This window comes from Mycteria americana, chromosome 7 (genome assembly GCF_035582795.1).
Source record: "Mycteria americana isolate JAX WOST 10 ecotype Jacksonville Zoo and Gardens chromosome 7, USCA_MyAme_1.0, whole genome shotgun sequence".
Classification (NCBI taxonomy): Eukaryota; Metazoa; Chordata; class Aves; order Ciconiiformes; family Ciconiidae; genus Mycteria; species Mycteria americana.
In genome coordinates this window covers 8,076,342-8,102,828 of record NC_134371.1, presented here as the reverse complement: position 1 = coordinate 8,102,828, position 26,487 = coordinate 8,076,342, and the positions used below count along the sequence as shown (strand labels likewise).

Here is a 26,487-nt window from a genome sequence, read left to right as displayed (position 1 = left end):
GGGGCGCGACTGGCTAGAATGCAGCTAGACAGAAAAGGACCTGCAGGTCCTGGTGGACAAGAAGTTGAGCATGAGCCAGCAATGTGCCCTGGCACCAAAGGGGGCCAACAGCATCTTGGGCTGCGTTCGGAAGAGCATTGCCAGGAGGTCGAGGGAGCCGAGTCTTCGCCTCTGCTCAGCACTGGTGAAATGACACCTGGAGTGCTGGGTCCAGTTCTGGCCTCCCCCATACAGGAAAGACTTGGACATCATGGAGCAAGCGCAGCAAAGGGCCATGAAGATGACTAAGGGGTTGGAGCATCTGACATACGAGGAGAAGCTGAGAGACGTGGCATTGTTTATTCTTGAGCAGAGAAGGCTTGTGGGGATCTTATCAATGTGTGTAAATACTTGATGGGAGTGTGGAAGAAGATGGAGCCAGTTTCTTCTCCAGTGGTATTCAGGGAATGGAGGAGGGGCAATAGGCACAAACTGAAATACAGGAAATTCCCCTTAAGCGTAAGGAAAGCTGTTTTATGGTGAGGGTGGTCAAGCACTGGAAGAGTTTGCCCAGAGGGGTTGTGGCGTGTGCTTGGAGATGCTCAAAACCCAACTGGACAATGTCCTGGGCAACCTGCTCTAGGTGACTCTGCTTTGAGCAGGCGGCTTGTCCTTCAGCAATCTCCACAGGTCCCTTCCAAGCTCAGCTGTTCTGCGATTCTTTTCTCCTGTGCTAAGTGCTGTGACCCCTTTACTGACAGCAGTAACAGAGACATCCGAGCCACTCCATGATACACCATGCTCTGGAACGCACTGTCACTGGAATCACACTCCCAATATGCTTAGATGGTTTTGACCACATTTGAAGTACACATACTGTTTACCCTCTTGTCTCATAAGCTTCTTTCACCACTCATGTTGTCCTTAGCCAACCAACTAAATCATCGCAAGAGCTTCTTTCTCTCCCCGCTCCCCTCCTCCTCCCCAGTCCCCCTGGGTAGAGCATTCTATCTCTGCAGGGAAGGAAAACAGTGCAAGTCTGAAAAAAAGACCTCTGAAAAGTACAAGCAAAATGCTTCTGAAAATTGCCCAACCCAAACTGTGATGAATTACTTATGTCTTTTAGTGTTCTGCAGAACGGTATTATATAATATGATAGTACACTTTTATGTAACAAAAAAGTATTTTCCACATCTCCATTTTAAGATGATTATGTTTTCTTCTGGGGGAGTTTCTACCTGTCTGAAAGTAGGAAGAGGTACTATTATCTTTTTTATGCAGCTGCTGAATATGGTAAGCAGTGGGCTGGAACAGATATCAAGTCGAATTAAAGATGGTTTGTTTTATTCTGGCTTGCAGTATTCAAACTGCACTAGAAAAAAATTCAATTATAAAACTAATCACATCTTTAATTGCTTAAACAATCAGCCAGCTGACTTCATGGTGCTCTTGATACTACGCAGGTGCACTTGCAGGTGTTAACTCTGCAATACATAAGAGTTACTTTGTAGTATCCCAACTTGTGCACAGGAGTGCTAGGAGGATAAAATACCATTGTATTACATACATGCACAAATATATGGGAAAGTTAACCAAGCTTTATTAGCAAATACAATTCCTTTATTTATACATATATAGCTACTAGCTGCTCTATCTTCCTGTGAAGGGTACCTAAACTGCTTTACAATCATTCTGATTCTGACATTTTTCCTTTTAGCTTCTATATGGCCAAAATTATTGGTTGAATCTGACCAGAATTTGTACTTTGAGACAGTTGTATTTCTGGCAATTATAGCAGCATTAATAACTAGTACCACCTACCAGAAATGCCTGCCTTTTACTCTGAGGTGTCATCTTAGTAGTAGACTTGAGTAAAACACAGTCATCTCTGAAACAGGTATTTGCTTTGTACATACAAAATAAACTAGGAAAAAGGCACAACTAATAGTGAATTGGGCCCATGATGTTCAAAATGTTCAATCACTTAACCCTTTTGTCTCTTCCCTATATTTCATCAACTTTTAAATAGAAGGAAAAAGTTCAATTTTTTAAAATTTAAAAATGAAATGAATGGCTTTTTAAAATCCCCTTTCTGCATACAAAACTAAACACTAAATTCAGCCTAAATTCACAAATATATTCTGCCTCCCAGCATTTCTTTTAAACATATTTAACTCTTCGTTGAAAAATTAACAGCCAGTTTTCAATCTAAGCTGCCTGAACAGTCATATTAAGAGAGAATCTTTTAGATCTTGACAAGTATAATTTTTCAGAATGTACAATATATCACCTGAAAGGGAAGATGGTGATAATTAGACTCAACTATTAGAAATACAGGAAAAATAGGCCTAGGACACTGAGGCTGTTTTACTGTAATACCATAACCAGAGTTTTGGAGCCTTCAAAAAGAATTCCACTCAAAAGGTAACTACCTACTGTTCTAAGCCCTTTCCAGTTCCCCTAGCACCAGCAATACCACTGTTGCTTGCTTGCAATGGAGAGGTGTCATCACTAACTTCGTATTGGTCTAAGCACGTGTTTCAGTTGCAGTGAACAAAGAAATGTGTTTACAGGCTGCAATTAGCAAAAACCTGAAAGTGACTGTATTGGTTTGCTATTTCTATGCATGTTTTTGCTATAACTCAGATTTTATGTGCAAATACTGCTAAACTTTCCTGCCTATCTGCTAGATGCTGCTGGATGAAAAAAATCTCAAGTAACATTAGCTTAATTGGATTCTGAAAGAAAACAACCCCCACCTGAAACACAATGAAGCCACTGGAAAAGGCTGTGAAAGACACAGGATTAGAAGAAACCACAGTAATGTGCAGAGAAGGGCATTAAGTAGCAAATGACTGGCAACAGAGCAAGTGGTCCATAAAACTGGCCTGTAGCTGACAGTTCAGAGCTTAGCTGGTTCTTAAAATGGATCATTATGTATTGCTACGTGAGCAAACACACAACTATTCATCCCGCTACCTTTGCAAACAAAAGTAATGCCATTCCTCGTCCATACACATAAATCTAGTAAAATATTTCCTCAATATCCTGTCTTAGGTCTCATCTGCTTCTTAACACCATTCCCATATACAACCAGGAGTTGTGTATGGGAGTGCAAGGGAGTCTTCATAAAACTCCCTGATGCTATAAAAGCAGCTCCCCATCCTGGATTCTCAGCCCATGCAAAGACAATTGATTTCAACTAGACTCTGCAGGCAGCCATGCTTTTGTAGTAGCAGATTCCAATATACCAGCTAGACTTACTGCCATACAGTGATGTTTGCTGTTTCGTGAGCACATAACAAATTAGCTCACTCGCACAAATTATGTTGAGCTGAAATATCATGTCAGTAAAGCTATAGTGGGATTATTTTCAGTCACGATTGCACAAAAGATTTAAATATGCTAAACTCGCGAGTTGAGTAGCTTCAAAAATTTAATCTGGACACTATTTAAAATGCTATTTTTGCTGGATGAGAGACAAAGTGACTTCACTGGAAAACGTTCTGTAGGGACTCAAGGCTGTTTAGTAGTTTAAAACTGTCTGAAATGTCAAAAATACCGAGGAGTCCTCCCCAACTTCTAAGGTGTCAGGAAGTGTTTAGACAGTATGTTTTCCACTGAACTAAATCTGCAGCATAGGAAGCACTGATTTCTTGTTTTTCAAATAATTTGGTGTTTACCACTTGTACATTCCACTACTCTTTTAAGCTCACTTTTTTTTAGTAATTTTCTGTTTGAAATTCAGAAAAGTTTTGACCATATGGTTCAGTATGGCATTTGGAAGAGTCAAATGATACAAACATTGCTAGCAAGCTATTGTAGTACCATTGGCAGTAAGTTCTCCCCTCCTCTTCTAATACTCTAATTGAGAAAATCACTGCATTTTCACTTCAAATTTGGTTCGTCACCCCAAGATAAAATTATAGGCAGCTTAACAGAAAATAAAATGATACCTGATATACAATACAAACATCCACACACACAAACTTATGAGCCTAAAATATCTTGATATCCAACTGATTTTCTCAGTTTTAAATACATGCAACACCAATTGAAAGCCAGACAGGAGGAAAAACTAAAAACCACCACACCCAAAAACTCAGAGCATGTACTTTGATACTTAAATACAAATTTAGTTGCTTTATTGTATCCTGCAAAATCTGAAGAGGCAGATCATGGATTCAGATATGTTTTGAGCACTTAGTGCTAGAACTATTATTGAAAATCTGCTGAATTTATTACTTACTGTGGTCACTATTCAAAAGTCAGTATTTTCTAAAGACTTACCTCTCTATTGCATTAGCACACCTATTTTTTCATGCAGAAGATAACACAGTATATCAGATAGAGCAGCGTAGTTGATAATGATGAAGTGTGGGTTTTTTTTTTTTATGGCAACCACTAAAATTATGTCATAAGTAAAAATAAAATGACCAAGAGTATATATAAACATACACACACAACCCTCCCTAAATTAAAATATGGCACCGTAAACTTTTCTTTCTCCCCAGCTTCACTCTGCCCTTAAGGAAAATAAAGCAAAACAAAAAAACCCAGAAGCCTGAATGTAGACTGTCATTTTACACCAAGTTATCTTTGTATTTCATTTATCTGATGTTATTAGCAGAAAGTAAACACAAATTTTGAAAAAAAAAAGTATTCCCAGGATAATTTCCACTGCTGCAAAGGCAAGCATAGAAAAACTATCCTTGTAACTGTGTTTTGTTCTTTAAAACAACAGACAAACCAGGGCTGAGGACATTTTGTAAAAAGTCATGATGATTTATAACAAAACATTTTAGAACATATGTTGCATATGCATGGTTAAAACTGTTACACAATGTTCTATTTTCTAGTTAACTTCTGCTCAGCTGGTTGCTTCAGAGGAGTAAAATATCATGAAGTCAAGGACAGTAAGGACAAACTCAGATAAGAGGCAGGAAGCACATAAACATACAGAATCACAGGGCTGACTAAAAATAAAGTAGGCATACATTTCTGTCACAGCATGTACTTACTTACCCATATTCCAAGAAGTAGTAGTAGCTTCCTGTGTTTACTGCAGAACTGGCTAAGCTTAGTTAAAGAATGATACATTACTAAAGAGGTAAATGCCATGGGCTTTTCATGATGCATATTTGGTGTTCTTCAACTTTTGCTGTAATTTATCAAAACATGGAGAACACAGTGTGGTGGGTTAACCTTGGCCAGCTTCTGGACACCTACCTAGCTGTGCTCTCACTCACCCTACTCAAAAGGATAGGGGGAGAAAATAAGATAGAAAAGCTCATTGGTCAAGATAAAGACAGGGAGATCCTTTATCAATTACTGTCATGGGCAAAACAGAGTCAACTACTGCCAATTAAAACAGATTTGGATAGTGAGAAACAAACCCAAAAAGATTAAAACAGCACCTTTGCCCCGCCTTTTTCCAGGCTCAGTTTCACTCCCCTGCCTGTCCTGCGTTCCTGTCCTTTCTTAAATACGTTTTCAGAGGCACTGCCAACTTTTTGATCGGCTCAGCTGTGGCCTGCAGTGGATCAACACCTCACCGATTCCTCATCTTCCTTGTCCCTTCCTCTGAAATCATATCCTATTAGCAATGTTTGAGGAATGCTCATGTCAATTCCTCTGCCTGAATAATGTTCACTATTCACAATTCTAGGGACACTGTGCATTTCCCCTGCGTTACTGTTTTCACCCAAATCCCTGTATTATGGCTCGCATGACTAGCTGCTAACAATGACCTGAAGCATGGACTACTTCCAAATATACCACTTTGCCTCACTGTTATAACGTCTGCGTAACAATTCTCTAAAACAACATTACACTTGAAACTCCAGTTGATAGCATAAGATTGTATTTCAAGGCTGTTATATTTCAGCATTTTTAAGCTCACAATGTTTTCTATGAAGCTGTCTGAATTCTTCATGAAATAATTTCTATTCCACCACTGCACAGATAGGGATTCTATTATGAGGTACCTTATCTCAGGGGCAGGGTTCTTAATGCTTATCACAGTGCCACTTTTCTATTTACATACTAGGATTGACAAATAGGTTCTATCCATATTTTTGTTTACTGAGCCGTTTCCTGTGTGGAAACAAATTTGATTTAAAATGACTCTGAAGTATAGCAATGGAGAAATCTAATGTGTCTCTGCCATACAAAGGTAGGTGAAAGGAAGTGCAGCATTCAAAAAGTCAAAATGGAAAAAAAAAAAGTAGATGGGGAAGTCACACAAGTTTTATGCTATTCTTCTACACTTTATTTTCAGGATAATTTTTGCGACATAAGTCTCTTATCTCCCTCTCAAGCTTCTTAATCCCATATGTTTAATACCTTGAGTCCCACCTACTGGCTCTGTGTCATTTCAAAAGCAGGAAGAAAGGGAAGAAAGATTTCTAAAGAAAGAAGGAAAGATTTCTAAAAATGGAGGATACTAGTCTTTGGCAATCAGAATCAGGGAGACAGAATTGATGCTCAAAAAGGCTCATGACTGTTTCAGGACTGATATGACATAGGATTGGGAGAGTCTTAAGAAAAGAAGAATTAAATTATCAAAGCTGCAGAAACTTTTACATAAGTGCCATTGACTTCCCTTTCCACATCATTACTTTCTTCCCTTTATCAAACACAGACCAAAAAAATCATTCCACTCATAGATAGTAGGCATCTCAAACCCATCCTCAAACTATTCTGTACATTCTAAAATAATTCACATGCAGAAGCGCAGCATTTAGTCTTCATGAAACAGAAGATTTGAACTAAAACCTCATGAGAATGCCAAAGTTCTCTCTGAACTATTACGTAAACCCCATTTTAAAATGATGTCAACTTTGAGAAGAGATCTGTAAATGTTATCATTTCCTGAAGATTTTTTTTCTAGGAAAATAACTCGAAGCAGTCCAATACTCTGATGCCACAGAGAAATTTGTTTTCAGACTAAAAGAATGTGAGAAACATAGGCAGCAGCATGAAAATACAAGTTTCCTACCTTTTATTCACCTAGTACAAGACTAACTTTGGATCACTTATCTTACTAGGAATTTCCTAGTAAAAGGAAGAATGGCGGTAGAGCAGTCCCTAAGATTGTAATAGTAACAGTTCTTTTGGCAATGTGTGAAGTGCAGATGGTATCAAAGATATGCCAATAACTTAAGCAGGAGCTTCCAATAAAATCTCTTGCAGTGCATGCTATACTCTGTGAATCAAAGTGATAGGGGCAACCCTGGGTATCTGGCACTTTTATTCTACATGTAGTCAGTTTAACTACCTTATATGCAAATGCATCTCTCAGGCAAAAGTCTGCGCTCCAGACGTATTTGTATTTGTCCCAGGCATAAGTTACCTCTAACCAGATTGATTCATAGTCTCCAGAGAAAAAAAAAAATCATCAGAAACACAGAAATTACTTCCATCTGATCTACCGTCCAGTGACAAAATCATAAAGAGTTTCCTCAAGAGTTCCTCTGAGCTCTTTCCAGCCCATCATTGAATTCAATGACCAAAATATAAATTATTTTAGGAACCTAATAGTCTATTCCTGCTTATGAATGTTGCTCAGAGATTTAAAACCACAGACAAGCCACGCTAAAGGTTCTACTAGAAACCATCAATGTACTTATAAGGATATAACCATTTTCCATATAATTAAGCTTCTTTTTCTCAAACTGGAGATTGGAATGCACACTGCCAGTAAGATCATTTACTGACAGCGCATCAGGTTTAGACACTGAAGTGGCATCTTCATGTTGGTGTATCTGTTTTAATTAGCTTTACTTCTCATGTAGGGTAAATAAAACATTAAGGAGTCAGCCAGACAGATAAGCGACAAACTGTTTTTCAAATAGCTCCATGAAATGAGCAAGAATAAAGTTTGAAGAGTGTTTTATTTACCTCTGTAGCTCCCAGGGCACTTTTAAGAACACTGGGTCAGGTACACTGAGACACTGAGAAAATGTGCAATTTCTTTCCCACTGAGCTGTCAAGGCATTCATGCTGTGAATAGCTAACACCCTTCTTTGACAACCAGGCAAATATTTCTATTTTCTGCCATTCTAGTCATGAAGTATCTCAGCGTTGCCTCAGTTGATTTAGTGCCAATTCAAGTCAGACTTTAGATGTCTGAGCTAGTAACTGGACCAAATATTCTTGATGAAGCCTTGTCATAAACTCATAGACTGCTGCTTAATACATTTCCAAATAGTTAGATAGTAAAAAAGGTTGTAAAGCTGAAAAGGCAGCAGAGAAGCAGAACACACATTCACTGAACTGCCAGAATGTAGAGTTAAGTAGTGCATACAAGTCAAATATGCTGCTGCTTCTATTTATTGTTAGCATTGCTTTTTAAAAAAAAAAAAAAAACACAAACCAAAACCACAAACTTAAACTTTTAAAAGACTATGTCATTCCTTAAAATCATTTCTTTATTTCCCATACTTTGAAAATACATGTATTTAGAGAAGCACAATTGATAACCAAGTCTGTCCAGGCAGAACTGACACAAGGCTAAATGAACACATCCTATTCAGGTGGTAATGGTGCAAAGATACTATAAACATTAATTTTTCTTAACTCTTTTCAAATATAAATTTCTGATTACATTGCACCTGCAGCTATTGACCAGAATTTTCCATTACCAATACCATGAAAGTGGAAGACAGAATGAAGGGAAGAATACTTCTTTCACTGGGGACAGATCCTGTGGAACCTGCTCAGAAACCACTGGACTAGTACCTCACAGCTTTGTTTTTCATGGGATAAGAATAAGCAGGCAGGAATAATGGTTCAGTGTGTGAATACACAAATACAAAAAGCAACAAAATAAATTAGTTAAGAGTACAGACTTTGTGCCAAGAGTTTACAGTAAAGCACTTTTGAGATTGGATTCCATCCTTTGAGCCATGCTGCATTACATAGTGTTCCCTTACTCAGGGTTTCTATGTCAGGCAGGATTTGCTTTAGTCTTTTAACTCCCATACTTACAATCTACAGAGAGTTAAAATGTCCCTTAACTGAATATGCCTTGAACGGTACTTACCAAGACTGGCATAACCAGGTGTTGATGGATCTCCTCCGCCGTTCAAGGAAACCATGAAAGCTTTATCAGCAAGATCTGTAGTCTTTGGTAAGTCACAAGGATCAACATAAAGAAGAACACCGCCAAACCCTGCATCTTCTAACAGAGAAAGCTGAGGGAACAAAACAACATACGTGACTATTAACAAAAATTATGTCAGTATGCATTATTATTTATTTTAATTACTGTTGAGATAGTTTCATGTTTCCCAATTAATATCAAAAGCTACTTTCAAGACCTAACGACAAAAAGAATTCTTACTTTTAAATGATATGTAGCATATTGAGGAAATGCAGTGCTAACACTCACTACAACTGCATTTGAGATTTGCAACTGTTCCATCTTCACCTCTTTTATTGTGATAGTCAGCCAAGGCTGGTGTGTTGGAGGTTATATTCAGATGAAGTACTGGCCATGATTCAGCAAGGTACACAAAGAGATACGAGTGGAGCCACCTTTCTCCCTACTCATTGGACACTTGCTAGACTTACAACCCCAACGTATTTTCATGTAGTATAAATACCACCTTGAAAATGCGTCAGTTTTGAAACTAATCTCATTAGAACATCCTGAGCAGATCTTCCATATTTTCTATATGATTAGCAGTATGAGGTTCCTGCTTAGTTTACCTCTGCAAGGACATGCGTAAGTGTGTACAGCACATACTAGATGTTTGCCTACACTGGCATCAGTCTTGCACAGGCTTTCTGGACAGAGTTACTCTTCAGTTGAGAGAGAAAACCAAAGGAGTTTACAGATTAAAAAAAAAAAAAAAAAGGCAGTCTAGTTTACCCAAACCTTGGAGTCTGCCTCCAGTCAGACAGACAGCTTTTATTCTGTGTCATTAGAACATCACAGCTTGAGTTGGTAATTGTAATTAGCCTCTCCAAAAATCTATGGATCTGGGGCAGCAAATCAGGCAAACTTCCCCAAAGTCAAAGACAAAAGCATCCAAGCACCATAACTTGCAGCAGCCTATAGATCAATTTTGACTGAAAAAGCTCAGGTTTTCCATTTCATAGAGAACTGAAAAATAAGGGGATTTTATTCCAAATCAGATGAAATCGAATTGTAATGTGGAAAATACTCCCATGAAATGAGATTATTTTTCTGTATAATGCTCTGCATATTTGGAATTGACTGAAGATACAATAATGTCACAAAACTATATTAATTTTTCAGACAGAAGTAAGTCTGATATTTAAGGATTATCTTACTATTCACTATGCTCTACTGATGACTTTCCAAATGGCTCCGAATGGTCTGAGGAATGACTGCAAGTAAATGTTGTTTCTGGACTACACTCCGATTCTGTAGGAACCTGAGAACTTGTTACTATACCTCCATTTCTCAGTTCAATTGTCCTTCTCCTTCTATCTTTTAGACCCATCCTTTTTTTCTGTGTGTATATACATATTTTTCAATTTATCTCCTAGCTGTTGGTTTTAAGGAAAGTTTATGTGTAGTTCTTTGTGGGTTTACAAGTATGTAAACTACATGAATATATGGCATTTGGTTTAAGTCTCAAAACCATTTGATGTTTAGTTCTGCTTTTCTTGAAAGTTAAGACAGAAAAAAAAGTCTAAAAATAGCAGCCTACTATTTGCCATTTCTATAAGTAAACGTATCTAGTATTTTGATTCACCAAGATTATGACACTGTAGTCTGAATTCAGATAAACAGATGCAAGTGAACCTGTGAATCCCCTGTGCAATCCTACATATCTTATTCAAACAAGCAATCCCTAGATGAAAAGGGATAGTCTCTGAGAGAACTCTATTCAAATAAATATGAGTGTGCAGACTGAGAATGTAAGTGACTGGCACAGATGTTTAAAAATGTGAAAGGTTAAAAAGGTATTACAGACCTTACCTGTAATGCAGGAATAAAAATGTCTGAAATGGTAGGTTAGTTTATTATTGTTCTGTTTCCAATTCATGTTCATATTCAGATATTCAGCCAGGATTTGGATGTACAATAAAAGGGGTGGGAACACTATAGGAGAAGCAGGATACATCATAGCTAAATGATTTAAAATAACAACTGTCTTTTCTTTTCCTGCGTCCATATCCAGTATCTTTTTATTCATCTCTAGTCTTATTTAATAGCATAGAAGATAGGAAAAACAGATGCGGTCTTTTTTTTTTTTTGAAGAGAGTTTTAAAAACTTTGTACTCAACAAAAATCACTATTAAATTCCTCTGTTTCACGGAGAGAAGGTAACTACACAGTTGTTATTCACAAAGTGCAGCAACCGCTGCTGCCATGGCTACAATAACCTCTAGTAAGGAGTTGTGTTGTACATGTGAAATTATAAAACAGCTTTCAGATTTCAGCTATAATTGATGCTTTTTAACTTTCCAAGTGACATCACAACCATGCCAACAATAAATAAGTATTGTTGCTTCCATTTTCATCTTATTTAAGTCAACACCTTAACAGCCATAAAGTGCCCTAGCATAAAGAATCTGAGGAAGGTCCTGAATATTTTTTTACATGGCTAAAGCTTGCAGATTAAGTCCTTCAAGTAAGGTGGCACACACCTATTCAAATCAATGGATTATCTTAGACTGTAGAACCAACAAACAGCTGCTCCTTATGGTTTTGGGTGTATGCCTCCTCGTTCTCCCAAAGCCACAAACATCTCAGAATAAAATGGCAACAGCAGAACCCTTGACAAGAAAACAGACGCTGGTGCCCACTGTTAACTCTTTTGTTGTTGATGGCTGCTTAAATCCTCAGTTTTTAGAGTCACTTAAGAAACTGTAACTTTTTCAATCCAGTATATTAAATAACCCCATAAAACATTCTGGACTCAGTTTAATCTAATGAGACACTTGCTGCTTTATCAGAGGCTCTGTCGTGTAACTGGGGACAGATTAGCCTTTTAAACTCTACACACCATAAGGCACCATTAAATTTCCTTTTGAAGATGATGTGGCTGAAGCAGTGAAAAGACACATCTTTATTTTAAGTAGTGACTAGTGATTTTGGAAGATTTAATTTTACTCAGTAAGGTTCTTATATAATAAGGTTATGCTTGAATAAATGAGGAATGAACCTCCCAAAATATGGCCAAACCTTCTGAGAACCTTGCTGCACCACTGTCTAGACAGTTCTCCATCTTTGTGAAACCTCTTCGCAATCAGCCATGGTGTTAAATGTGCAGACAGCTACAGTATCAGCATTGTGGTTTGTCTTACTCTCTCTCTCCTGGTAAAGGTCATCTCTTCTCTCTCCCCTTTATCCCTCCTCTAAAGTTGTAATGGCTATGCTTTATAAGGTATAATACCAGCCCCATTACTGATAAATATTGCTTCTGTACGGCTTCTTTCAGAAGCCTGCTTTCTATGCTTGTCCATTTATGTGCCTTGACCCACAGTAACGATTGAACCACTGATCAACTGGCACAGAAGACTTATTTCACAGGAGGAAATATCTCAGACAGTATATTCCTGAAAGTTTAATGAAAATGGGATATTGAGTAGACAAGAGGCAGATCCTGCTAATGCACTGCAGTGAGAAGGCATTAATAAAATCTGGAGAGCTCACCCCTTAATGGAAGAGAGAAAAACCATATAAGAAATCATGAGAGAGAGTGACAGATGGAAAAGAATACAGAAACTTGGACCGCAAATTAGACACCACAAAATCCAACCTCAAGAAACAAAGCTGTGAAAAACCTGCTCACTAACCCATGGAACAACCTGTTCTTTTTTCAAATTATACATTATGTAAGATAACACAGTTCAGTACAGGACATATTTGGCTTACAATTCTATATAAGTGACTTTGTCATCATGGAAGGTTCTATCCTTACTCAAAACAAGTAGCACTAACACTACGTCTGAAAAAGTTAATTTAAAATCCAGCAACTTTCAAATGCATTACACCATTTCTATAGACAGCTATGAGAGTTTTTCAGCATGTGATAAATCAAACTCTAGTGCTGAGAAAAAAATGAACCAGATATCTTCATTTTACTAAAGGTTCCCTTCTGCTACATTTTACTTCTCAATACTAGGTTCAATACAAATCCAGTCACATTTTCTTATTAGATCTAATTCTGCTTTCAACTATATTACATAAGCCTTCAGACTTTCAATCATTACATAATGGTTACAATGTATCAGTAAATAAAACTATATAACCTAGCTGCACAATGGTATTTAAGAGGTCTCTTTTACCTAGTTGTCACGTATTTTCAATATTATGCTAGTATAATTTACAAGTCTACACTTCAAAATGACCTTTAGGACACCATACTGACTTAAGCCAAAAGCACCTCAAAATGTTCTCATCTTCAGAAGGCATTCATGTGCATATATTTCACATTACTGGAAGTGTATATCTTGACCATATCCTCACCCCTGTGCATAGATACTTACATTAATAGACAGTATTAGGCTGTTCGTTGAATCTACTCACATGTTTTTGAAGGCCTTTCTACTCTATCACCACAACATGGCAGAAAGCGTCTCTTGTGTTAATCAGAATCAAAACAATTATGCCATACACTGGGAGCTTCTGACTGATGTCAGTACCATGAAGATTATATACCCAACCTCTGTGAATTTATGTATATGAAAACGTGGAAATTTCAGTCACATCTGAAAGTCACAATAATTAAAAAGGAACTGAAAGGCTCTGGAGAGGGGTGCCTTTGGTATACCAAGGCACCAAAGCTTTAAGTGGTAGATTAAGCAAGCATTTATCTTCCTTCTTAACTCTTATCACCAGTTTTATTGTTAAAAAAAAAAAAATATATCAAAATATGTCTGTGTCTGGCAAAGTAACAGAACCCTAAATAAAGAGATTAAACATGCTTTAGCTACAGGCACTTATAGAATGCTTAAGCATGGGATTTTTTTAAGCTTAATAGAGCAGTTTGCACTCCTTAAATCTCCTTAAATCTGCACACAAAATTACAAAAATGGTATTTTACACAATGTCTGCATTAGTGTAAATGACATCACAGTTCATTAGACAACAAAGGCGTTTAAGTGTCAGCTACTGACAGTACAACAAAATTCATACTGGATCATGTTATTATTCTAGCATATGACCTCTTCCATATAACTTCAGGCCAAAAGTCTTCCTCTTCCTGAAGTCAGATTCACAATTGCACTGTTTGTTACAAGTCCATTCAGGTGCTAACACAGCAAAACCTGGACATAACACATTCATAAAATAAAAACTTAATGGATATTCCCACTTATATGTTAATTGCCTGTATATAATTATCATCCCCTTTTCTCTGCACCTTCTAGGTAATCCACACAAAAATGCATGCAGAATTTTATATTCAAAGTCATAATACATATGGAGCATTGAAACAAAAAAATATTTTAAAGAAGAAAAACTGATTAAACAAACAATACAATACATACAAATTTCAGAGGAAGAAAGAAAATATCTCAAGGATATATGAAAAATATACATCCATGTACCTGTTACATATTACTCTCTGTTTAAAATCAAACATATTCATAAAAATTTGTAGAAGCTGTATCTCCTGTTGTCATTACACTTCAGTGCAATGATCAGCATTAATTAGACAAATAACAGTAATCAGTTTTTAAACTACTGCATTTTTCAATTCTTAGTGCAACGTGCAAAAGACATGGTTCATTAATCTGAGACACAGCTTTACTAGCTGGACAGGCTACAAGTTATTAATTACTCTTTTCTACTGAAGTTCCAATTAAAATCATGATGCTCTGAAAGGAACTCCCAACTCATTTTACTAATTGGCAGTACGTAAAATTACCAAGCAAGGGGAAAGTGCCATTTAAACTGTTGGAAGACCTCACTGACATAACATCTTTTTATTTCTGAAACAGATTGCTTGAGTAGAAAAATAAGACTTTGCATACTGCAGATTTAATTAGATGCCACCGTCCTCTCAATTACCTACTATAATACAGGGTACTTGGAAAATGCAGTGGTACCACAAACAAGATTCGAGACAGAAAAAAAACACCTAGATACACACCTCTACATTTTTTACAACTCTTCCAAGTTGCATATTTTTAACAAGTAAGGTGGCAAAGGTCCATTGTGGCTTCAGCTTAATTTTTTAATACTGCTTTTAATGTTTAATAACACTTTTACATTTCTCATCACAGAGATCTAGGGACAGTGTTCAAAAGAATTCTGTGGCAAAACACTATCTGAAGAGGTTTGGGCTTTTGCTGATCAATCCTCAAGGTGCTGCGTTAAGATAGCAAAAGAGATGGAGGACATAGCCAGTTTAATGGCTGACTACATGGGGATGATGAAAAGAAATACATCTTTCCTATTCAGCTCAAACACTGTCCTTGTCTAAAGAATGACACTATTGCCGTATTGAACAAACAGGACTGGGAAAAGGATTAAGCTGTGTAAAACTTCAAAAAGCTAGAAATGCAGACAATGCTGATCTCATAAATGAGAGGCTATTCCCATAAAGGGTTTAGAAGGTGGAAAACATACTACTGCATCGGAATTAAGTAAATTATTCCTGACATACAGTGCCATATATATGAACAATACAAAATTAAATACTTGCTCTGCATCATGGCAAGACCTTAAAACTTTGATGTACTTACTATTAAGAGAAATGATAATATGAAGTGCATTTATTTGTGGAAAGAGTCTGACATGCATACCTAAGATTTTTTTAAGACATTTTTATTATTCAATTTCCAAATTGAAATTGTCATTCCCAATTTTCAGAATTTTATTCTTTTTATATCTAAAAATGATTTCTAAGGAGAGGAGATTTCCCTCTTGTATTTCCTGGATGTCCTACACAATGTGGGAGGAAAAGCAGGAGGGAAGGGTAAGAAATCTTGGAAAGTTAATCATAAAAAAATCTGCATATAAGTGATGGAGCTGTACGGCAGTGAGGAGTAAGAGCTACTTTGCACATAAATTTACCAGCAGTTGTATTTTTAACAACATTCTTCTGTCAGATAAGTGCTATTCAAGGGCAGCAGACTTTTAAATTAGAACTAACCACAAGAAAACTCATTTTGAAGGTTCACAAACATCAGCTTTTACAAGTAAAATAATAAGGTAAGTTGTTTTTCCTTACTGTGACTATCTTAAAAAGAAACTACTGAAGCGAAGTAAGATAGGCTTCAATTTAGCCAGAGACTTCCACGCTCCCACTCGTCAACTTGGAGCAACATTAAATCTCCATACTAGTTCATTCCCTTTTTGTGCTAGATGCGGACATGAGGAGTCCTTGGAACCCTTCAGCCACACTAGAAGTTCTCTTGCAGTAGGAGGAGCGACTAAGCTCCCATGCAATGAAACGTACATACCAAGCCCTCCCACAGATCTCTCTCATATACCAGTTATCCATTACCGTATGTATAGTTGACCCTTTTCATCCTCTGAGGCAAACAACGAACCAAAAACCCCCAAACACCACAACAACATGTTCTAACATGTCCCACATGTTCTAATGATGTTGGCCTGAATCCCTGCTGGAAATTCTTCCCCATAGCTAGGGATGTTGTCTGTGACAGAGACACATTTAAACTTCCTACAAGCTATGCTATATTCAAAAGCTGTAGAATGGCTACCTTGTCTAGAGTACCTGCGTTTTGTAAAGCAGCCCAGTAGCGTCGTCTGAACATGGATAAGACGCTATATAGCCACAAAACAAAAGAAAAGGGAAAGCGAAGAGAATGCAAGACAGGCAATTGGCACCGGGAATCACAGTACACACTCAAAGAGCAGCAGCTTCTATGGTGCAAAGCTGAGAGAAACTCACACCAACAAAAGGAATAAGGAGCTGAATCAATTAGATCTACCATAAATTGGCAGAACTCAAACTGGATCAAGAGTTTCCAAGCATTCCTGTATAATGCTGAATCACAATTCAGCCTACTGTCTACTAGTTTGACTGGAAATCTAGGCACTAGCCCCTCTGGGCAGCCATAGTAGTTGAGGGAAAAACCTCTTGAGACTTCCCTCCCCCATCGCTAAACCAAAAAGCAGTTTGGTTTAATCCTGTAATCCTTGCACAGTTACATTTTTAACGTCATGGTCCTGAATGTGGTATTAAGCTTACAAAGAACCAAACGTTTTGTCCCATACTTTTTCCTGTTTGCTGTCTGCTCATCTTCTACACAGTTTTAACAAAGAAAAGTAATTTGTTACACATCAGCAGTTTTTAAAAATGGAATTTTTCACAATAGGGTACTTGGACAATTAAACATAAGCCAGATATACTGCCAGTTCCCTGCACTATATTTTAGGAACTTTTAATACAAATTGAGTGCATATTTTATTGCGAGATCTTGCTTACCACTGCTAAGAAATTCACAATGTTCAATCTAATTAAAAACGAAATTGAACTACAATTCCCCAGAAACAAGGGATGATTGGACTCAATAAGCTTTACTTAATTTATTTCAGAAACAAAATAATTGAATTGCTTACAGTCCAGAAAAAATGCTTCATTATTTGATGAGTATATAATACAAAGCCTTTCATATCGCTGTTCCATTCCCACATCTTCAGGAAATATTACTCACTTTTAAATAAGCATGTAAAGGAGCACTGTGTGTATAATAAGTATCACTAAATATTCAGTAAACATTAAAAAGAAGAAACAAACAGACTGGATGAATGTCCAGATGAGCAACCTCCAAAAAGCCAATAGCATTTCCTTGTTCACACTGAAACTGTTGTTTCTGATTGTGGTTATGGTTATTTCAGTCTATGTTTAGACTCCATTATAGAGAGAATAGAGCTGAAGATCCGTCATACAAAAAACAATTACACAAAGATATAATTATAATCTTGGTAAATCATCAGGAATAAACTGATTAGACCCTTAGTTATATTTTATGCATTCTACGGAACTTTTAATCCAAAATCCACCAAACAGCCAATACAGTCACAGGTCTGAGTCAAATCTGCAAATTTCCCCTTACTTTTTTTTTTTTATTATTATTTATTTGTTTTCCTACCACTAGAAAGGTGAGGTAAAGTCAGCAGATGCAATTTACAAACACTGTTCCCAGCACGCTCCTCATACAGACAGCCATCATCCTTCTGCACCTCATGCAGGGCACAAAAAACACACAAGGTTTCCTCTGGTGAGGAGGCCGCAATTTCACTGTTCCAGCAGCCATACTGTTCGCCACAATCATTTAGCGCACCTAGTCTCAACTTCGGGAGGTCTCAGATCTCTGCTGTCCATCTCTGCTCACCACTCTTGAACCTAGCAGCAAGCTCCCAGCCAGGAGACATCCCAATCATGAAATAAAGTGAAACAACTTACAGCAGACCAACTTTTAGTATCGGCATGGTTGCATACTGCAGTACTTGGCTTCACTTCAGATCTCTTGCACTGGTACTGCTGAACTGGCTAGTGGCTCGCACTCAGGGTAGGACGTGTGGAAGGCCATTGCTTCCTTTGCACTCTGCCATACTGGGTTTCCACGAGGAAGGCAAACGTTCAGAAACCAAAACCTTCCCACCGCAACCTCCAGCTCCACAGAGTGCCGTGGCACCTCGCTATGGCAAACACTATTTCCTTTGCGCTAAATGAGCAGCACTTGCCCTGCGTATTTGCCATGAGGCAGCCCACTGCCAGTGGCGGTTCCCACCCTAACACGCCCCAGCGCCCCTCGCAGGCTGACAGGCCTCACCTCCCCTTCTGGAAGCTTCTGGGTTGCCGGGCGGATTATGTGGGGCAGCGCACGTGGCAAGGCTCTGCCAATCCCGCTCGTGCTGGGGGTGGGGTGTTTCCCGATTGGTGCGCTCACACCCATCAGCGCCCGCTCTGCGTGGCCTGCGCCGCTGCCTGTGGGGTCTCCCTCAGATGAGGGTCGCCGTTACTCTTGGTTTAGGAAAATATATTTAGCCTGTGGTGTTTTTTCTCTCCTTGTTTTCTGCTAACCATAGCAATAATGACACACTAACTCAATGCTGTTAAACAGGGAGAGGTTAGACTGCAGTACCCTAAGCCTTAGATCAAACCGATGAGCAGGCTCCCACCCTCTGTCGATACAGAGGACAGGACTTGAACTCCCATCGGATGCGGTAGCAGCTCCTATTTTTAGCTCTTTAGTTACAAGTCGAACCCTGAAGTGTCATCCAAAAGAGAAGTGATTACATTCATGAGTGGTAATACTTCATACTCAGAAAATAGTACCACAAATAGAGTGCACATAGGTGTATTTAAGGGATTTTACCTGTCACTACAGTAAGAGCTATTAAAGATTTAATGTGTCAATTTAAAATTATTGGTGCCTGCCCCTTTAACCTTTACCTTCCATCCAAGATGAATTTGCATTTTTGATTTTGGAGAATTCTCCATTCTTTAAGGAACAGATATTTTGAGAAAAATCTAGATCATAATTTCCATGTTTTGGCCTCAAAATATACTGCAGCTATTCAAACTGAGCCTAACCTACAGAGAGTTAGTGAAGCCACTGTGGGTGGCAGTGGGGGAAATATGCTCACACTGGTGTTTCTTCCAGTGGTGAGCTGCCATCCCTTCAGTATAGATTGGGACTGTAACCCACTGCCAGTGGATTGGTATCTACATCACAGAACAGTCACGTTAAAACTAGTAACCTGGCAGCATACAGGAAAATTTAAAGATTAAGAAAGCATAAATTATAATTTTGTTTTACTGAAGTTATTTATTCATTTGTCGTAGCCATGTGAAGTCACAAACCAGATACTTACACCTAAATCTGAGTTTTGGCATACTCACCTCTGATTAAGTAACTGAGTTATCCTCATACTCTGACATTTATGAGTCAAGTTCTTTGTTAAATTTAAGGCCATACTCACAACAAAAACTTAAGGCAGTGTCATACTAGTCTTAGAAAAAAAAAGAAAATTTAAAAATGCTAAAGTGTATCACCTAAGTGCTGCCAGCAACCAAACATCAGTGAGGACACACCAGGCTTGTTTTTCCACTTTCAAGCTACAGAGTTGAGTACTCTATTTCTCAGTTATATGCAGTACAAATCAGATGACGGGAGAAGCAGCCCTTCTTACAGGGAGGGAACAGCTACATCTCAGTTTACATTGCAAGCATCAGCCTCCTGAAGTCATTCAGATTACCACAGCCGCTGTCCTCTGCCCATAAGGGAAACCCCCATGGCTAAGTAGTGGTGTAAGTCATCTGTTGAGAGTACAGGAGAGGATAGCAACTTGTACCTTAACCTCAGGAAAGGGATCCTCAAATTCTGATGCTATATCTGCTATAACAAGTGGCAGGTGGGCTGAAAGACTGAAGAATTAATACAAGATGTTAGACATAGTAAACAGCAGAGGTCTGTGTGTTGCATGCGCCTAAGAGCCAGGAACTTGTCCTCTTTTGTGCATTTGATTTACCTTAGCTGTTTGTTACAACTCCTCCTGGGGATTCTGGGTGTCATTACCATTATTCACTCAACCTCTGCATTAATTCCACATAATTGCCTGCATTTATGAACAGTTTCCACAAACAATTCTCCAAACAAGGTAGGCTTTGGACATTTAATAGCCCAAGACCACCAACCAAAGCAAAAGTGCACACAAAAAATGGAGACAAGAATGTTGAAAAAAAAAACAAAAAACCCAACCTTAAGTTGTTTCTAAAATTACAACTGAAATAATCAGCAAGACTAAGGAAGTATATAAGCAGAGTGAAAGGGAAATACCTACTTGCATAAACCTCCCACGTTGTGCATCATATGCAATGTAAATTCATAATCTTTGATTCTCTCGACAATCTTTTCTCAACTTACATGTAGCCTGTATTCGGGATATCCTTGGGGTACCTTGAGTATATATTTTCCAGTACCGACACTGAAAGTTAGTAATGTAGAAATGCAAACAGCCCAAGTCATCCTGCCATCTCCAAGATAAAAGTAGGATTATGACTTTACTAGCTCCGTGCGTGTAGACATTATATGGTATCTATCAAGATATTAGCAGATGTTCTCACAACCCACATAACAATCAGTCACAGATTTTTAATTAAGGCACATTTGCTGCCTCAAGTAATTGCATCTTAGGACGTCTGTTAGATTGTTAAAATACAACTGCCTTCAGTAGACCTGTGCAAAAAAATTCCTTTTCGCTTATTTTATTATTCTCGCAATTATTATCTTGGAAGATTCTACGAAAAGCTAGTCTATTTCTTTTAAAGTACAAAACATGTTCTCTGCTCAAGTATTTTCTGGCGTATTACACTGTATCCAGGTTTCATGCTTTTAAAATAACGCCTTGAACATAATATAACAGTCTCTTTAGATATTGTATAACATTGTTACGTATTTTTAAATTTACGTTTGGTTTAATTTTATGTTTCTAAGTGGAACATATAATGATATAGAGTATGCTATATGTAAGCCTCAGGCATATCTATATATCAGCTAGGAAAACTGCATATTATTAATTGGCTTATGAATATTTTACTTTCATTTATGGAAAAGAGCAGTGTTTAACTACTTGGTTAGCATGCCTTTAAGTAAATCAATACTCAGAATGAACTTATTTATCTTCCTTATTGGAAAAACAGTCACAAGCCAGGAATGGTAAAAGAAATGATCATAAAGAATGTGCCCCAGTGTATAAAGTTATTTCAAAAAACTATAAATATTAAAGGAGTTATTAAAAACCTTAGCAATAAAAGTTCTTTATAAATTATCAGTACTAATTTCCACTCCTAAGCTCCCCTAGAAATCCCAAAATTAAAAATTTGGCTAGTTTCCATTTTTTTCATGACTGACATTTCAGCAACTAGAATTTTTTCCACAAGACCGTATTCATGAACTGTGCCACACAGAACATATCATGAGCATATCTTTCATAGTGAACACCAAGGTCTATGGCAGCATATATAATAAACCGAAGTACTGTTATGTATGTTATGCATAACTCAGGTACAGCAAAACTGCAGGAAATCTACACAAAAGATATAACAGCTGCAAAAGTCAACGCTTGCAGCTTTTTTCTTCCTAGGTCCTTTCTTTTTCACTGTTTTCCACTCAGTACATCAGTAAAACAGAGCTTTGGCTCCTCCTGTGACCTACTAAATAGCCCGTTTCACCAAAATGAAATAGCAGAAAGAGCTACATGAAAGAGGTCCAAGGTTGAAGTACTTGATGAGAACAGGGATGGCAGCTGCATTAGTTTGGCAGTCACAAAGCACTACAAAGTCATTCATTCACCATCAGTTAAAAAAAACCTCAAAACCAAAACCAACAACCCCCGGCTCTTCTTCAATAACACTAGTATACAAGTAGTTCCAGAACATCAATCCAAAATTATGCCCTTGCCTTGTCATAAAAAATGAAGTGAAAAACATAAAATGTGAAAAATATGTCTGACTTATTGTCATAAATATTTTTTATGCAGTGATTAAAAAAAGAAGACCCCAATACCAAAACAAGGTCATACAAAGGGTGGTTAAGAAGGATGAGCTAGCAACACTATTGCTCCCCGTCACTCTTCTCCTCAACTAGGTCATGGACAGCAGCCACAGTAAAGTCATTTTTGTCTTTCTCTGACAATTTTTTGGGGAAGGCAAGGAAAGATGAAAAGAAAGTATCTTTTGAAACCTTGTATGTTAAAAACAAATACAGTTCCCTCTGATGGGCCCACTGAAAAGATTTAGCACCACTTACAGCTCCTAGAACTCCACTGAACTGACTTCTAAATGACATAAACACAGAATACTGTAGTTAGAAGATGAACAAAAAAGAAATACAATGAAACCCATGATCAATCAATTTCTGTTACACCACTGCTTTCTCTTGAGATAGAGCTTTCAGTAAAAGTCTTTAAAGCATACACAACTTTACTCTGGGAAACAAAACAAAACAAAAAACCAAAGCCCAAATAAAAACACAACACAATGTTATGCTGCAATGCCATGCAATGAATGAATGCTCTGGCAGACAAATGGAGACATATTGCCGGTGTTTAGCACAGCATAGGAATCTATAGAAAAATCAGGGAATAGTTTCAAGTTCAGACAAGAATTTTCTCATGCAATGTCTTTGTAATTGAGGCAAGGAGTAAACCAGCATAAATAGAAATTTCCGTTCTCATTCATTAATTTCTTTTCTCTGGGGACAGACTGGCAGTGACGACTAACCTTTGTACTTACCATTGCTTGCAACTGGTCAAAAAGGTGAAAAGAAAGCCAGTTCAGGGTTACATGGCAAGTTTACTTTTGCACCACTTATTAATGGAAAACGCAACTAAATTTATTATATTAACAATATTAATAGTTACTGAAATAATTGTGTCTAAGTCTGCATTTAATTGCATCAGCATTACACCAACATAACACGCTCAATGTCAGTAAACTTAAACTGGTAAGAAACTAGGAGTCAGGCTTTGTAACCTTTTATGTGCAGTGAACTGAACGTGTAGCGAGCCACGTCAACAAGTTGGTGATGGAAAACATGCTGTAAAACAGGGCGCTAAGTCAACAGGTTCTTACTGGTTTCTAGAAAAGTGGAAAAGCACAACCTATTAGAATGAACTGATTATTCTGCCCCAGCTGGAGAAAGAACGTTTATGACTTACTTCAAAATGAGGGCAGAAAGTCTTCAGATAAAGCAGCAAAGAGGTCTGCTTTCCAACAATAAGCCCAAATTTTTCTATTCTTTGGTCTCGGCATCTTTTAAAACACTTACTGCTGTGGTTTTTTTCTGAAGACCTGAGCGATTTTGATAGGGAACAAAATAGCTGTAATTTTCCAAAAGGCACTGTTAACTAATGATCAGTCTTCTTGGATTAACCTATTTACTCGGCTGGCTCTTCAACAAAGTAGTCAGTAAAGTTATTTTTATTTCTCTGTTACATGCAGCATTATTCTGGGGGGGTTAATATTTTTTTTTTGGGGGGGGGGGGGGGGGAGGCATTTCAACTTTTTGTATGCTTTGAAATGTTTTGATTGTGAAACACAATGTTTCAAGAAAGATGTTTTGAATGGCTGATCTCCCAGCAACCAGAAGGCAGCAGAGGTACACGCTTGAGATCGGAGATCAGGTGACAACACAAAGTCTGAGAAATCCTCTCAAGCCATTTGCTCGACTACACCCACAGTTCCGAATTTACAAATCTGTGGCAGATGTAGTTCTCTCCAAAGGCTCTCACTCAGCCCCACTTTTGAGACAGATGCAAAAAGAAGATATGAAGCTTTCTAGGGTCACCTGGATAACTGTGTTGAAGGTGGATCTGAACTGTCCTGATGCTGATACAATGCCAGTAAGCGGATACTTGGAGCAATATACAAACCCCTCTTTAATAATAGCATAACCGCTGCTTTATTTGCCTCCAGAAGTAGCAGATGTATTTCTATTCTTTAATATTGCTGAAATTACAGTACATTGTTTATTTATTCAATGATTAATTTCCATAGCCATATGCTTTCTAGGTCTATATGCAGCTTGTGTTGTTCAACTTCATTTATAATACATAAATTTACTAATAAATACAAGAGTTGTATTCAGACAGTAGTAAAATTCAAAGCCATATATTATCATACTTGTATTACTGACATTATCACTTCACATGATCCTTCTTCCTCTAAATTTCATTAAGCAATAAACCTCATGTATTATCCATCAGCATAAAAATCCCAGATGGTTTTAGCTAGGAAATTGACGTACGTGGATTTCAAGATACAAGATATACAGCTTTGTCCAAAAAGAATTATTAGTAAACTGATTTCCAAAATGAAGGCATACCGCTTGTAATCAAATTGACTGAAATGTTAACTTAGTACCATGCCAAAGACTTAAGTCAACACCAGAAGATACAAAAGGAAGTGTTGCTTCCTCTTTAAGGGCAAGACACACATCTACTTTTAAATATGTTTTGCTTGTTTTGGGTTTTTTTTCCTCATTTTTTTGGGGTGGGTGGGGGGTGGGTGTTGTTTTGTTGTTTTTTGGTTTGGTTTTTTTTTTCCCCCTCTTGAAATGTAGTTAGAGAATATGATAATAGGAATGTTAAAGATGTCTTTTTCCCTAGTATTTATAAACATCTTCAGAGGCAAACCAAATCATCATGTAACACACCTTGGCCATGAGACACCAACTAAATTAATTTCAGAAAAAAAGTTTAGAATCTGCTTGGGTGTTATTTGTTTAAGGAGCACAGACTTCTGAAGCACTAGTTCTTATTACACTGTCTATTAATATTGAGGCCAAGAGAAAAAGCTTATCTCCTTCCCAGATCTTTAAAGGGCAAAGACTAGTGTTTAGCATGCAGCTGGTACCTTCAGATTTCTATCATTTACTCTGGTCTGTTCCTATGTAGACTGAAGATGGAGTATTTTGTGGGTAGGCTGTTATATCCATTTTTGTTTTGTAATAAGTGGTAAAGCATTGCTAGAGTTTTAAATACATACTTTCCCAAACGTGCAATTCTATATGAAGAAATCTACACAGTGGAACTCATCACCACAAGACGTGGTAGAGGTAAGTATGAACAGGCTCAGAAGTGGAATATACCAATTTATGGAACATTCATGATGATAATTAAATCAGCCCAGACACATTCTCCACTTCAGGAAGTCACAACACCAATGACTGCCATTTTTGGGGAAAGTATACCAAAGAAAAAAAAATCACTTTGTACTTGCTTTGTAACTCATACGCGTCCCCTAAGCATGAGCCATGTCAGGTAAGGATATCAGGCAGACAGAGGACATTTCTTATGTTATGTTCTCATAGTAAAGATGGAGACTTTTTTCTGGTCAATAAAAACTTCTTGACAGAAGACTAAGCAGACGGATCATTCCGGATGAGTGACTGTGTGTGCATGTCACCATGACAGTTTATGGTAACAATATCTCAACAATAACAGTACTATGCTATGGCCATGACCTTATTGTCATATGAGAGTTTTACCTGAATAAACACCAGACATGGCTTCTTTTGCTAAAGGAGACTTGTTCCTGTAAAACATACCAAGCAACACACTTAAATATGTTCTTTATATTAAATAAAGGGAATTTTAATGTGCTTAAAGATAAGGCTGTGTTTCTATATTCTTCTGGAGCAGGAGCAGAATGCTAGAAACCTCACTGTATCAAGCTTCTCTCTCCAGTGAGAAATAAACTTCGTCATATTAACAATCAAACTAATTTTGGCATTAAAACATAGGTCTTCCCAAAATTAAATAATGTACTCTAAGTTTTATTCTGCTTGTTTGCTGAATAGAAAAAGGGAGAAACAGGACATTTAAGCTACTCTTGCCCTGTTACCATTGCTATCACTAAGCATTGAACAGCTCTACACTTTCGGTAGGTCAGAAGCAAACCTTATTTTCTGAATCCGTATGCCTTGAAACTATTTCATTCTCCAAGAAAATAAAGCATTTTGAGTGGGAACATCAGATTTAGTCCTGGCAATGCTCAATGAATCTGTACAGCACTCACATCAAAATTAATCCCTGTC

The 26,487-nt window shown here is 37.6% G+C and overlaps 1 protein-coding gene across 7 annotated transcripts in view; it reads right to left on the bottom strand.

The window, feature by feature from the left end:
* Nucleotides 1–26,487, bottom strand: part of NAALADL2 (N-acetylated alpha-linked acidic dipeptidase like 2) — a 520,054-nt gene that overhangs the window by 189,952 nt on the left and 303,615 nt on the right. For all 7 annotated transcript variants that reach the window (XR_012776415.1, XM_075506899.1, XM_075506901.1 and 4 more), the window contains one exon: nucleotides 9,026–9,176. Coding sequence is in view for 6 of the 7 variants with exons in the window: in XM_075506899.1 (XP_075363014.1) it covers nucleotides 9,026–9,176 (151 nt within the window). In the remaining variant the exon portion in view is untranslated. The remainder of the gene's footprint in view (nucleotides 1–9,025; nucleotides 9,177–26,487) is intronic.